Source organism: Eublepharis macularius, chromosome 3 (assembly GCF_028583425.1).
Source record: "Eublepharis macularius isolate TG4126 chromosome 3, MPM_Emac_v1.0, whole genome shotgun sequence".
NCBI classification, from domain to species: Eukaryota; Metazoa; Chordata; class Lepidosauria; order Squamata; family Eublepharidae; genus Eublepharis; species Eublepharis macularius.
The window spans coordinates 54,185,263-54,199,907 of NC_072792.1; the positions used below are offsets into that span (position 1 = coordinate 54,185,263).

At 41.2% G+C, this 14,645-nt stretch overlaps 1 protein-coding gene across 3 annotated transcripts in view; it reads right to left on the reverse strand.

Annotated features, from left to right (window-relative positions):
• Nucleotides 1-14,645, reverse strand: part of TMEM131 (transmembrane protein 131) — a 111,620-nt gene that overhangs the window by 6,419 nt on the left and 90,556 nt on the right. For all 3 annotated transcript variants that reach the window (XM_054973400.1, XM_054973399.1, XM_054973401.1), the window contains exons 26-36: nt 13,560-13,711; nt 13,157-13,299; nt 12,467-12,653; nt 10,799-10,984; nt 9,523-9,681; nt 7,963-8,555; nt 4,522-4,697; nt 3,568-3,692; nt 2,920-3,044; nt 2,632-2,790; nt 754-913 (exon numbers count right to left, since the gene is read on the reverse strand). In XM_054973400.1, the coding sequence (XP_054829375.1) occupies nt 754-913; nt 2,632-2,790; nt 2,920-3,044; nt 3,568-3,692; nt 4,522-4,697; nt 7,963-8,555; nt 9,523-9,681; nt 10,799-10,984; nt 12,467-12,653; nt 13,157-13,299; nt 13,560-13,711 (2,165 nt within the window). The remainder of the gene's footprint in view (nt 1-753; nt 914-2,631; nt 2,791-2,919; nt 3,045-3,567; nt 3,693-4,521; nt 4,698-7,962; nt 8,556-9,522; nt 9,682-10,798; nt 10,985-12,466; nt 12,654-13,156; nt 13,300-13,559; nt 13,712-14,645) is intronic.

A 14,645-nucleotide genomic window follows, 5' to 3' on the forward strand; every position in this document is an offset into this window, starting at 1 on the left:
CTAGTATTTCTCCTCCTACAAAAAGTAGGGGGAAGAGTTAGGATGGGATGGCCGTTCTCTGTTAAGAAAGTTCAATTTTCTTTTCAAAGTCTGCTATTGTCTTGAGATGGCCAGCAACCCCAACACCTAGGCTACTAAGTTCTCCCCTCATTTCTGAATCCAAAGCATTCTCAAGAGGAATCTCACCTTTGCCCTTCAATAATTCTCTTCATAGCTCATACTTACTTTTACCTTAGCTAATTGTTATCGATATCTCTGTTGACATATTGAAGAATCTAACTCGGATTCATAGCTGCAGGTTCAGATATCAACCTCTGACCAGCAAACACAGATCTAAATTCTACTGAAATTGTATCTTTCTTTGGTCATAGTAGAGCTTTTTTTTTTTTAAAGCTACATTCTGCAAGTTCTCTTTACAACAGGTATTCTATAAAACTGCATAAAGCTCAGCACTGAGATTCTGCCCCCCAGGTGCACAGAGCTCCCGGTGCTGGCTACGGTAGATGGAGCTGTGCAAATCGAATTTTCACTTGCTCAGTCTTTGAATTCAGAGCTGGCCCCTCTGTACTCATGTGCCCATCCCAAAAGATTCCTGATACAATGCTATGCTGTGAAGTGTGGGGAGGGCAATACAACTGAATGTAAAGAATTTAAAGAAGAGTCCAAAAGGCAGGAAGCCATTTTATACTGGCAGAAATAGTGACAAGTTTCTGGCCTCAGGATTTTGCCTCCACAGCAGCCACCTGAACTTACTTGCAATTGTTCACAATACTACTGTAAGTGCTCCGTGGTACAAAGGCCAATGGCGCAGGGGGTGGAGATGGGGAGGCAGAAGTTGGTGAGGTCTGTCGTTGTTTCAAGAAAGCATCTGCACTGAGGGTTTGCAGGGACAGCTTATAAAGGCTGTCAGTAGCTGGGAAATAAGAACAAGAGTGATCCGATTTTAATCTTTGATGGCTTCACTGCACAAGACCAGTCTAAAGTCATGTCTCTTGAAAAAGATTTATTCCACGCCAGTTCAGCCTCCCACTGTGAGAACACAGAACTGAGCACCACAACGTATTTCAAACCTGATGCTATTTGAGACAAGTACAAATTTAAGTTCTCTGACTGCTAAACTAGGAATTTCCTGTATGTAACTGGGAAAGGCTCAACCTGCACAGAATAAAAACAAAAGGCAAAATCCACAAAGAAATGCTACATAACAATGTTTTTATAGCCCAGTGTGTTTCAAATCAAAAGGGAACTTCTTCAGGGACAATTACATAAGCTCTAATGCTACCTGACTTTTAGCTAATAGCCCCCTTTCTCCTCCGTGCAGCCACTTCACTGTTTCAGCCTATCATTTAGCTGGCTGAATTAACAGCATTTTAAAGGACTTGAGCAACCTAATCCTACTCGGGTCTCCAGGGTCGATTCCAGATGGGCACAAATAGAGTGAGTGCTTTCGCTTTTTCAGCGACCTCACTCGTAAAAACCCGCAATTTCCCGTCCTGGCTTACCTGCGGTCCATGGCGCTCGGTTGCACTCTATAAGCGGACGGTGTGAACGTGGTATTGCGGGTTTGCACACTTCTGGACACTTCGTTGCCGCAGAGAGGCCCTCCCCTTTCCCTCCTTTCTTTGCCGGTCGGCCGGCCGGCAACAATATTCCCTTGATTTTTTTTTTAAAACCGGGCGCCATTTGCGCAGTTGCACGTTTGCGCACATCGAACTGCGCAAATGCGCACAAATGCACAAAAGCGCACAAAAGTCGACGCTGCGTATTCGCATACCTGCGCGTTTGCGCATTTGCGCAAAACACGTAAAAACTTTTTTAAAAAAAAACTGAAACGCGAACCAATGAAGGCCCCTGATGTCAACTGTGACGGGGAGGAAACAACCAATCCCCGGTACCTCAGTTGGCCATGCGAACATCCGGAAGCTGGACGGCACGGCACGCTGCGAGACAAAGCGGATGGAGACGAAAGTGAACGCGTGGCCGGTAAGCGATTATTTCCGCAGAAAAACCGCAATTTCTGGCCATCTGGAATCAGCCCAGCTTCTGTGTCTTCTGTTCGGTCTGCACTGCAGCTAAAGTGGAATCCTATAGAAAGGGAACTTGAGCAGGGATGTCAGCCCTGCACCTCTTGCCTTGCATATACTGCCAGCCCCTTCCCTCAGCACAGCTTGGGCCGGGACAGATTGCACCAGCTTAAGAGGAGGCGGCCTGCTTTCAGACAGTCGTACTAGAGTCGAGGCCCCCCCCCCCAGATCTCTCTCTCTCTCTCTCTCTCTCTCGGGCCCTTCAGACATTATCCTCAACTCCTCCAAAAAGATCAACAGTGGGACTTGGGTTTCTACTGTTTCAAGTGCCCAGGATAAGTGAGATCCAATGAATGCCCAAATGCCATAAACTTTGCTTGCTCTCTAGTTCTTCGTAAGAGAACCAGAGAGGGGAAGCGGGGGTGGTGACTTAAACAGCCCTTTGCTTTGTGCCAAGGAACCTGTGCCAACCATATGCTGTTCTGCTGCTCACCACTGGGTTCAAAAACAAGGAAAAATAAAACCCTTTGCCATGGAAACCAAACCTTTTATTCCTTGTTGATAAGCTAAGCTGCACCAGCCTAAGGGGCACACTATAAATACTTACAACTGCCTGCTTTGTGAATTGGCACCGAGTCCCACTCTGGAGGAGGAGAGTCCTTTTCCCCTTCTGAGCTGCTGGTGTTGCCCAGCTCTTGGCCAGAGCCGCTGGAGAAAAACTTTGCTAATGATGATGGCCTGCTGTCCATCAGCTTTGTACCAATACCTACCGAGAACAAAGTAACAACACACACACAGGTCAGTAAGGCAAGAGCTCTTCAGCTTTACAAAACGAGCCAGAAAGGATGGAATGAGAAAAACATTTCAGAACTTTGGCAGACGTGATAAAACATACCTTTTGCTTTCTGAAGGTTTCTTGGCTTGAACCCAGTTGTTAACATATGCTGGGCAGCCAGCTTGGTTGAAAAGCTTTTGTGCTGTTTATTTTCCAGTGATGGAGGACATGATATCTCAAAGGAACTAAAATACAAGTATGAATGCAAGCGACAAAGTTATTCTTTATAGCAATATGACCACTGAGAGAACATCTTGAGTATATTAAGCACATGCTAGATCAATGGCCGTCTCCAGCACCCCAAATCTGATTTCCTCAGCTTTAATTCAGTGTCCAAACAAAGCAAATGGAGAAGGACCTGGTTTGGCTCTCTGTCTGTCTTAGCTTCTAAGATTTCATGAGATCAGGCTAGCCTAGGCCATTCAGGTTAGGGCCTCTCTCTCTTCCCTACCCCCCTTCCAAAAAGAAGACCTCCTACAATCTTGCAAACTTCTCCATAGGTTGAAGACCTCCTGTGTCTTCAACACACACCACTCATCACTTTTACAGCATCTAAATGGCACCATTTCACTCCCCTGAGTCTTGATAACATAGAAGTACAGACTGATGGCACATTTCCTAGAGGTGACTGACAGAGTTTGCCCACTGACAGGCCACTTCACTCCAACATCTATCTCAGGCACTTTGGATGTCTGGATGTTTCCTTACTTGGATTTCACATCTGTGGGGATTTCTTTCTTGATAATTGATTTTTTGCTTTTCTGCTTTACTTGTGGTATTTCATTTTCCTGTTTTTCTGGCATTGGCTGTTTTCCTTTTTGCTTTTCCGGCTCCTACAAGACGCAAAACCCAAACCAAGAAAAATGGTGAATGAATAGTTGCACTACAAAACAGAATTATAGGAAGCAGGCAAACCAACTAAAGCAACCATGTTTGCTTCAAGCAAGCTTCATCCAATTACCTCACAAAAGTGAACAGATCACTAAAGGTTAATCATATGCAACTTCAAATCTTTGTGTAGCTGGGCTAAGACATTACAAAAGCAGTTTCCTTTTCAGTATAAAGCACAATGGGATTTGAGGTTTTAATTTCTCTGACGCTCAGAATATTTAAAAGTGCTTAGAGAATATTTAAAAGTGCTAGCAGAAAAGCTTCAGACTAAATTGACTGAGGCCACTGATTCATTTTGAGCGCCACAAACTCTGTCAACTAAGGGTCAAGAACACATTTAACATACAAGGAACAGAAAAACTTACATTAAAGCCTCAATTTTTAGTTGAACTGATAGGTCAGGAATTTCATAAAGCAATCCTAACCTGTCAGATTTCAAGTGTGGAATTAGTAAAATCCAGAGAAAAGTCAGGCTGATGAACTTGCAGCCTGAGAGACTTCAGCATAAAATTCCTCACAACTTTTAAATATACTAGTAGCAAAAACTTACTTAAGAGAAGACTGAATGGTACAGTCACCTTGTATAGTATGGTAACAGGTAACTTATTACTGAATGACAACTCATGTATCACTAAAGCGCCACAGAAAGATGTCAACTAATTGCAACTGCCTGCACTGTTTCTCAGCAGCCAGTGGAGATACTGGACAAAGATCCTATTTTCACTTTCCCCCCCATTCAGTGTTCTACTCCCCACTGTTAAAATTTTCTACCTCCTTCAGAAGTGCTTCTGTGTCTGGGTTGGAGGTTTCTGTGGTCGTTGAAGAACTGTCATCATCCGCTAAGGAATCTTTCAGTTCATCCTCTTGCTGCTTTCCCTTTCCTCTTCGCTCCTTTTCTTCCCGTTTCTTCTGGGGCTTAGATTTACGTTGAAATGATTTTCCTTTCCCTGGGGTGATAAAGGCAACTGCAAATTAGCCACAACTATAACTTGCGACAGGTCTAGTGAGTTTTTAAAAAAATTCTCTCATCACAACGGTTTTCCTGACGCAAAATCCACTAGGAATATCTCCTACAGTGAACCCACAAATCTTGTGCTAGAACACTGCAATGAGCTTGTACAAAAAAGATTTCCTGCTGTATTCTGCATCAAGCTTCACTTAATTTGAACTCTTTTATACTTCATAGCATTCTCATGCCAGCAGTATCAAACCCATTCCTCTTTTACTCACCTTGTGTTATACTCTATAGGCATTGGCCACTGATGTGCATGCAGTTGCTCCAATCTTTTTGGCTACAAGCTGCTGAAAGATAACTAAGAGCTGGCCAACTATTACTTAATTGAGAAATCCCTGATATAGTCTAAGGAATGCAACTTAAGGCTTTTAAATTATCAGTCTTAAGCTTGCAAATAGTAAAAAAAATGACACAAAACAATGAAAATAACTCATTGTTCTACAGAGGATCCATACTTTGACCAGCTTCTCTTTCATTTTCCAGGTAAACTTTAAAATTCTGTTAATCTGCACATCTTTCTGTTAAACAGATTTAAAGCCTGAGTTGTGAGATCAAATGTTGTAGGATATACTATTCATTTCAACATTTCTTTAAACTACAGATTGTGTTCCACAGGAATCAATAAACTGCTAAAAACTTTCTGAAAGGTTTTCCTACTACAATCCCGGCATAGCAGTGCCCAGTGCAAGTAGCTTTTCAACTTCAGCTGGCTTTAAAAAAAGTAATCTGATCCTTTGATTTCCTGCACTGAACTGCAGTTAGCCTGCAGTTCCAGGCACTCAGGTACTTGTGTCTGAAGTGGGGACAAGCCTGAAAGGGTGGGAGAGAAGAACAACACAGGTACACTGGACTGGGAGAAAATCAGGCCACAATTTTACTCATTACAGTTGCTCAGGTCCTGGTGCAGCATAGGCTGGGGACAATGGGTACTGCTGACAGCCCAATTACTGACAGAGAGCCGTCCTCAAATCCCCTGGTAACCAACGAAAGAGAGCTAGTCTTAGGGCCAGAAGCAGAGGAACCACTGTTCCTATCCAGTACCAGCCTCCCAGGGGCATGGTCAACATGCCATGTGCCATGCTCAAAAGAGGCTGTCATGCCCCTCATCCCCAGGGACCCTTAAGGGAGCCTACCACTGCGCACCCTGTACTATGTCCCGAGCCAACGGCTGAACTCCAGGAGCCAGTTGTAACACTTATGCTCAATCAACAGTATGATCAAACATACACAGAACATACACTTTTGCTATGAGGAAGGCAAACCCCACAAGGCCTATTAGCAAATCAGAACCAAGGGTAAAATTCCTTCTATGCCTTGTTAACCAGCAACCCCTGTAGACATAGCAAAGATGAAAGTACCAACACAAGAATTAAAATACAAAAGCATGGGGGGGGGGGTTGATCGCAGACAGATCTGAATGACCAGCCTGCCTCCAGCCCCAGCCCCCTTCTTTTAAACATGCAATGCGGACTCAATTGGAGAGGCTCATTCATGATGTACAGCTGGCCAAATGGGAGATGGGCTACAGAAAGCAGAGAGACCCCTGGCTGAGCCAATGCTGGGCAATATTGCCCAGGATCTTCTGTTCCCTCCCCTGCTCTCCACCCAGCCACAATAACTGCTCCAGCTTAAGGCTATGAGCAATTCTGGTGCTCATGTGGTTCACAGAGCAGATGCTAACTGCTAGAGGCCACTGTGCAGCATACCCTTGCCTGACTTATTCTTCTTTTCTTAATGTCACTCAGCAAAAGCTCTTTAAGATGCTCTTTTCTGTGTTCTTGTGCATCTGACCACAGGTGGCAACTACTGTGGATCTGGACATGGCAACATAACTACGCTCCCAAGAATCTGAGGATTTAACTTTACTGTATTTTCCCAGATACATCAGGTTGGACTGGCAGATGTAGTCTTTAAGTTCTGTATTTCCAGGCATGCATGGACCTGATTCAGATATGGACCGCTTGGTGCAAGCCTTAAATAGGAGCTTAATCTTCCCCCAGCCACCATTTTTCTGACCTGAAATGGCCCCATGGAGCCACTATTTGTCCATGGGCGGGAAGGGGGGGGGCACACACATGTAGTCCCTCAGTCCACATTAAATTTCCCTAACAATTCAGACAGCACTTCCCTGGGGTTGTTTCAATTAGGACAATGGCATGTGGGTAGTCTAAGGATCTTCTCCCCACTGTTCTGACCCGAATCAGGCCTCCATGTGCCTTGGAATCACAAAATCCTCCATCAACCTGACCCTGAGAAGTGCTCAGGAAAAATGCACCTCATAGAAAGGCCCTAAGTGTGAGAGCAGGATCAATATATGTTGAAGGAATCTGGGTGGACCCACTTACCCCAATCAACATGCAAAAAGGGGCAGGGCATTCTCATTAATCTTTTAAGGTCACAATAATAGTTCTACGTATCAGACCTGACTCCCTGTATACCTCTGCCATGCTTGCATTAGATGCATACAAACCATTCCCAAGATACAGAGCTACTTTCAGGAACATTTCCTGACTCCAGCTGTAATGTGAGCAGAAGTGAGCCTCTGGCAGAGAACTGCTGAAAGCACTTACAAATGTTGCACTTCTTGCTGAAAATTATAGTTTAAACCCATCTACATGAAAACACTTTATCAACAATACTGTTCTTTTGGATTTTTTTCTGTATCTCTGTTCTAATTTATTTACTTTCTGACGTCCATTTTAGAATCCACTGGGACTGCAGCATTAAAAATCAAAGTAGTGGCGGCTTTTGTGCAAGAAACACTGAGGCGCTTTATGGCAAATAAGATTACTGTATAAAGTACAGGGTTTCTCCGGTTAGACTGTACTAATCTTTTGAGGTAGACAAGAATGAAACCGAAAGTATTAAGACCGGAAGCTTTTCCCACCGTTATGCTGCATGAGTACAAGCTACTTGTGCTGCTGGTGTTTATCTCCCAGCGTCATGAAGCAGCCATGACTACTAGTCCAAAAGAACAAGTGTATGTTAATTTCAAAAGCCTTTGTGAAACATGTATTTTGTACAATTTCAACTACGCACATTTAAAAATGGTACAAGGAAATACCTGATGAGGCAAGTGAAAGAAAAAGTGCATGTTCAGGATTTGCCAAGGCCCTGACTAAGCAGACGCAACTTCATATGCACACTTACATTTCTCTGTAAGACAGAATTCAGCAGGTGAAGCGGGAGTTTATTACCTTTGCTTTTTGCTACTGGAGATGGGGGCTGCTCTGTAAACACATCTGGGGAAGGGGATTCTGGGTGATCAAAGTCTTTGTCCATGGTTTCTATAAGACCAGCAATGTCAGAGTCCTCTGAGCTGTGCCTTGTGTTGCCGACGCACTCTGAATGTGAAGGGGTAGGAGGCTGCAACTGTGTCAGGGAATTTTCAGTCTGCTGATCTTGTGGCTGAGGCACTGTTGGTGGTGGTGATGAGTGCTGCTCTAGTAAAACCGGAGCATGCTGCTGGTTTGATGGCTGACTTTGTTTTGCCCCCCTGGATTTTCTGCTTGCTGCATGATTCTGAGATGCAGCACTGGAGTCCAGGAGGAGGGAACCTGCTCTGTTCACTGACTGCGCAGGTCCTGCCTGCATGGAAGTCCTGCTAGCAACACTGGGACTGTTTTTAAACTTCACAGTCTCAACCTCAACTGAGTTTCTATTGCTGTGCTGATTTGCTGTTGAGTTGCATTGCTTATGACTTCCTGCACTGGATCGCGACGAGGAACTTCCCGGTCCGTAGATTCCTTTGGGGGAGTTGTGGCTGGAATCCGATCCAAGTGCATTCAAGCTGGAAACAGAACAAATGAGTACAGATGGCATGCAGGGCAAACGCTTAGGAAGGCGGAACTACACCGTTAGCATAATGTTAAAGCATTAAGATTTACTTTCCTAAAATATCACAAACTGATTTAAACAATACAGCTTTTGAAAACACTTCAGTGCATCAACCCTATATACTTGACTCAAGGGACAAGAGGGTTATTTTCCTGAAGTATAATGGAATGGGTCTACCAGCGCCAGGGGCTCAAAGAGTTATTACAAATACGAAACGAACAAAAAATTCATATTCAGTCCCATTACAATGTATTTTATGAAGGTATGTACACACCACCATTCCATGCAGTCATCCTTCCCAGACCTACTCTCTTCCTCTATTTCCCTTCCTGCATGCCTTTCCTTGAATGTATTTTTCTGTGTAACCTCAGCGCTTCCTCTTAGGTAGTATTATGAAGTTGCCTTCCTGTAGTAGGATCGTTTCCATGTTAACCTTTTAATTCCTAGAACATAAACACTCAAGTACAAAGCATGTGCAAACTACTCTAACGGATGGCAAGTTTATGCACAAACTGCGCCTTTTCCTGGCAGAAACTGGTTACCTTGTATGCACACCATGAGTTAATATTATCTATATGTCTTTCCTATCAAAACTGCTTGAAAGCCACCACACAACGAATTATTATCTGGCAGGGTATATGATATATACTGGTATACAGTTTTGGGAGGGGAAAGAGTTCTGCTCAAAACTTAAGTACTGTTTTTCAGGGGAGCAACTAATCATTGTCATACATTTTTCAAGATAACACAGCCTGAAAGGCCATTTTGCATCAGGTTCTGTATTTTATCCCTCAGGACATTTTTGTTGCACTTGCAGTCTGCTCAAGTTACTATAACATTGGCTGCTTCCTTTATTAAACTGAACTATATTGGTGAGAAACACTAATTGGCAAACACCCATCTCATAAACAAGGGCTTACTTTCCATCAGATGAAATTCCAACTATTCTCCTGAGATCAAATGGCCTTCCCATATCAAAGGGAGGATTGGACGCCTCAAAGGATAGTCGCCTTCTGAATGGCTCCCAAATTCCTTGAGCTTCTAAATAGGCTGTTCCAATGACTAAAAGGAAGAGCAAACTGCAAGAGACAAGACAAGTATCTGTTTTTGCAAACTTAATGCTAAAAATAAATGGAAGTCCATGACCTGTTGGCTAACCAAGAGTAACAGCACTCATCTCCAATCCCAATTACGATTTATATGCACACAGTTAATATGTGCATATGCACTAATTGTTAAATTTAATTAATTAATGTAATGCAATTAATACAGAAACATGATTAAAACCTGATAGGGAAAACAGTAAACAAGCCAATGTAACTTGTGCACTTTGAGGTCATGGTCAGTGGTAAGCTGCCATGAAAACTGTATTCGTAAGACAGGGATCTCCCAGCAGAGAAAGATTTAATTACCCAGCAATTAGTTCACAAATTTAGGATCAGTTTCTCCCAGGAGTTTCCCAGTCAACTGGGTCTGCTGAAATGGGATATGCAGCAAGAAAATGAATCTCCCACAACCTTGTCCCAAGTCCTCCCTAACTCATTTGTAGATAGTTCTCCAAGTAACTGGATACTTGCCTTCTCACTCTAAGATCAGTTACTAGTTGTCCTTAACATATGGCTTTGCAGCAGGAGTTAACACCGATATATCTGTCATATTTTTATCTTATCCTTCCTCTAAGGAGCTCAGGATAGCATTCTTATTATCAATGCTGTAACTGTCAAAAAACTCTAGTGTACATGAGGCTTCAGAGCTCCTCAGTATTAAGACTCCAGTACTGATGGCTGTACAGCAGGGGCCAATGAGTTAATTCACTCAAACAGGTATGACTTTTATGGAAATTAAGTGCTGGTTTCCATTGCTCTTCTGAGGTATAAGCAGACTCCTAGCACATGTGGTTATGGAACTGAAGCCAGGACTAAGTAGTTTTGAAAGAAGGTAACAGCATATGCACTTATGGCTTTTCAAGACAGCATTTGGCCAGTCTCAGGGTTGCCTAGTTCAGCACTGAAGTAGACAATCCCGAGAACATGAGCTTCTGGGCATCCTTGTTATTAGCACCATACCAAAAGTAACACCATCAAGGCCAAAAAGATATATGGAATCCTGCGTCTAACAGAGAACAACGACTTATCTCCCCATTATTTCATTTATGGGCTAGGAACAGTATATTGTGCAGATGCAAGACAGACATACCTCATTATTCCTGAGACAATTATGTACAGAGCCAACTCCCAGTTGGGCCTGGGCAGGGCTTCTGCACAAGTCGCTAACATATGATAGGGAAGGGATGCATTTAATATGAATACAAATTCAGAGCCTCCTGATGTAATTAACTTCAATTCACGAATGACTCTGGAAGTAGTGAAATCTGGTGTAAACCTGTAAAGTGAAGGGGAACAGTTCCATTCATGAATTAATATGTCACAAATTCATGTGTTTCAATTAAGCAATGATAACCCTAGGATTCAAAATAATTTCTCAGCACATTCATTAATTAAAGTTATTGATGTGGTGTAATTAGAATTTTATTATATAAGACGCAAAAACAATCTAATTCTTTTTTAAAGACTAGATTTTTACATCCTATATGGCTTTTAATTTTTATTTTGTTAGTTTATTACACTGATTTTTTTTAAAAAAACTAATTGCTCCTATTATATTTTTGACAGTCTAGGTTTTCTCTGTGGTTAATTAAGCAATCTTAATGGTGATAATAACTATTCACACATTGTTTTGTGTCTGTTTATTAAATTTGTTGTGAGACAGTCCAAGATTCAGAACAGGCTTGAAGATAAATTTTTGTTTTCTACTGACTTGGAAAACACACCGTTTTATTTTTCATCCACAAGGAATCAGGTCTCTCATGCGTTCACCTGCCCCTAGATTAAACTAATAAGAGTAGTTACATGGAATGGGTAGAAAGAGTAAAATATATATTTTTGTTAGCAAAACTGACAATTTTGCAGTAGGGCAGAAATGTATATCAATTTGAAACACTGTGTAAAAGTGTTCTTAATAATATAGAAATAAGTTGAAATTACATTTGTTAAGTTGTTTATATGTATTTTTTTCCTCCCCCCCTTCTTTCTTTCTATGTTGCTTGTTATAAGAAATAAAAATTTTAAAATGTAGTTACATGATAATGGATTGTCTATAAAGGCATTCTCATCAACATCTGAAAGAATCCGACAAGAGTACAAACAACTAACATTGTATTATAGTTGACACCAGGTGATATAAAAATTCCATTTATTCAGACTTTAAGGCCATCTCTGATTTTACGAATGATCGCAATGTATGAACCAAACTACAGGTGATTCATACTAAAATCAAAAGCTTAATGTTGATTTGACACGTATTTATCCAAACATTGCAAATAAATATGTAACCATACTCATGACTGTCCACAAAAAAATGTTTGTAGCTATATCATGTACCTATATCACTGTATTTTCCAAAAAAGAAGCTGGGTGTTTTTAATTATGAAACTCTCAGAATGACACCTAGTTTGGTCTTGAGTGACAAACTGCCTTTGAATACAGAGGGTCCATTTAACTATTAAGGCTAGTCGCTGTTGACAAGGACATGACTTCCTTTCCTCACTGGGTAAGCATAACTATTGCCATTTATATCATCTGTACCAACTCTGACAGAGAGAATGGTTTTACAAGTTTTCTTTTTAAAATAAAAGTTATGTAGAGTATTTTCTAATAGTTAAGCCACCTTCAGTAGGGCTCTGGAAAGGAAGCATATGAATTTACAAAATAAATATGTGTTTAATATAATACCTAAAATAGGAAGTCTAACCCTGCCCCTGGCATAAGTTTAAAAGGTGTCCATCTCCAATGTATTTGAACTTACAATATGACAATGTCTTTAGAGGCATTGGCGCTTAGTGCAAATTCTTGACAGTTAACTACTTTAAATCCATATCCTTCACATAAATATCCACTGATTTCCATGGATTTTATATTAACTTGAAGCTGTCCTGTGTTCTCCACTTTGAATGTTCTTTTCAGTGTAAAATTTGGTTCCTTTAATTTAGTTTCTGAAACAAAAGTAAATTAAGATTAGAGTCCTATAATACGATATATTGGTTTAATAAAGATAGGCATCAGCACAACTCCAAAAGTTCTTTGTAAAGTAACTGATTTCCCTCTCATTTGTTTTTGCCTAGCTCTTCCCACCCCAGGCCCATACCATAACTCAGAGCAGAGGTGCTAGATCCTGTCAGAGCAAAATTAATTTAGTTTATTACATTAATATTCCACCTTTTCCCTCAGATTCAAAGCAGTTAACAATGGAACACCAGGTTGCAAGGACAAAATATAACAGTCCAATTAACAAAATTAGAATGCAAAAATTAAAAATAGAATATAAAAAAAACCACAGATTTAAAACAGTGCATAATTAAAAAGAAAAAAACCCAACAAGAGTGCAGCCAAATCTTCCTCACCCTCCACCAAAAGCTCTCTGGAACAGAGCTCTCTCAATGTGCCTTCGTAATGTAGTGACTGAAAGCACCCCTTGCACCCACTCCTTCACACTCACTTTCAGTACAATCTTTTAGTAAGGCTTCAGTGATTTTGAACCGTAAAGAATTTCCTGGTCCAGGTGACTTCCCTGCAACCTTCAAGCTCTCAGTTGTTCCTTGTCCTTTAACCATTATCGCATCTATTACAGTCAAATTATTTCTGTAGGTGGAAAAAAAATCAAAGAAATAATTACTAAGCCAGTAAAGCACACTCACGTCTCTGTAAGTCCCCCCTCCATCCCCTCATAAATATGAACCTGAGCTTAAATTGTGACAAGGCTCACTCCGTATTAATGTTTAAGCATTTATGATTCATTTTGAAGAGAATTAATGAAATACTACTTTAGAATGAAAGCTATGAAGTATCTCCTCGAGTCATAATTAAAATGCAATTTGAATAATTCCAAAGTTATACTGTACCTGACAATTATTAGTGAGGATACGGTTTTATTAAGAAGTGGAGTAAATTTTACTCTGACAGATTTCCTCCCACCAGGCTTTAAGATTACATTTAAAACAAGCTGCCGCGACAATCCCTCTGCAAATCCTGTGGAGCTCTGCAAAGTCTGGCCCTTAACCAAGGAACACAAAATTTAAAAGTGAGTAAGATTGTATAACTTCATTATCATTACATTTATGGATAGTTTAAATGCTGCATATCTGAAGGCTTTATTATTTTTCTGAATTGACTAAAGCAAATCTGCGTGTCTGTGGACTGAGCACTTTTACAGAGCGATAAACAAGACAGAATCGTGCCTCCAGGAACTTACAATCCAAAATTAGAAAGGGAGATGGAGACACGAAGGGAAGGAACAGAGAAAGTATCAAGGGGAACTTTTCTGTTCTAAAAGCAAAGCTCCTTTCAAGGAGATCAAGGCATGAGGGGAAGGAGCATGAGATCACAGGGCACGCTCATGTGGTGCCAGACCTGGGTTGGCATTATGCCTGGACCCCTGACTGAACTTTATTAGCAGAACTACTGCTAATAAAGGAAACATAAAAAATGAGATGTCTCTTGAGAACACAGTCTTAGTGAGGAAAAGTCAAAGGACCCCAGGCTAAGACTAAACCAAGAAGAAAACAAAATTCCACTGGCATTATTATAAAACAACTATTGGAGACATAATGTCAGGAATCCATGGACTTTTCTGTATACTGCGTTTTTGGTGCATAAGGTATTTTAAGTCTTCGCCTAAAAAAAGTGCAAACAAGGACCGTGACTGCAGATACATAAATCATTTTGCTACATTTGTCCCAGAGCTGGCATCGATAGTAGTTCCTGGTCAAACTATACACCTTGTCTGCCTCAGAAAGTGCAACATTTCCCTGTGCACAGGCTACTTTGTACACTGTACTACAGTCCTGTATGGTAAGCTAACACTATTTCCACACTGTAAAAGCAGGTGAGGGAGGGAAGCTGAGACACAGGGACCTGTCTCAGGCTATCCAATGAGTTTATAGACACAACTCATATTCATATTGGTTACAAGTTCAGATTAAACAAAA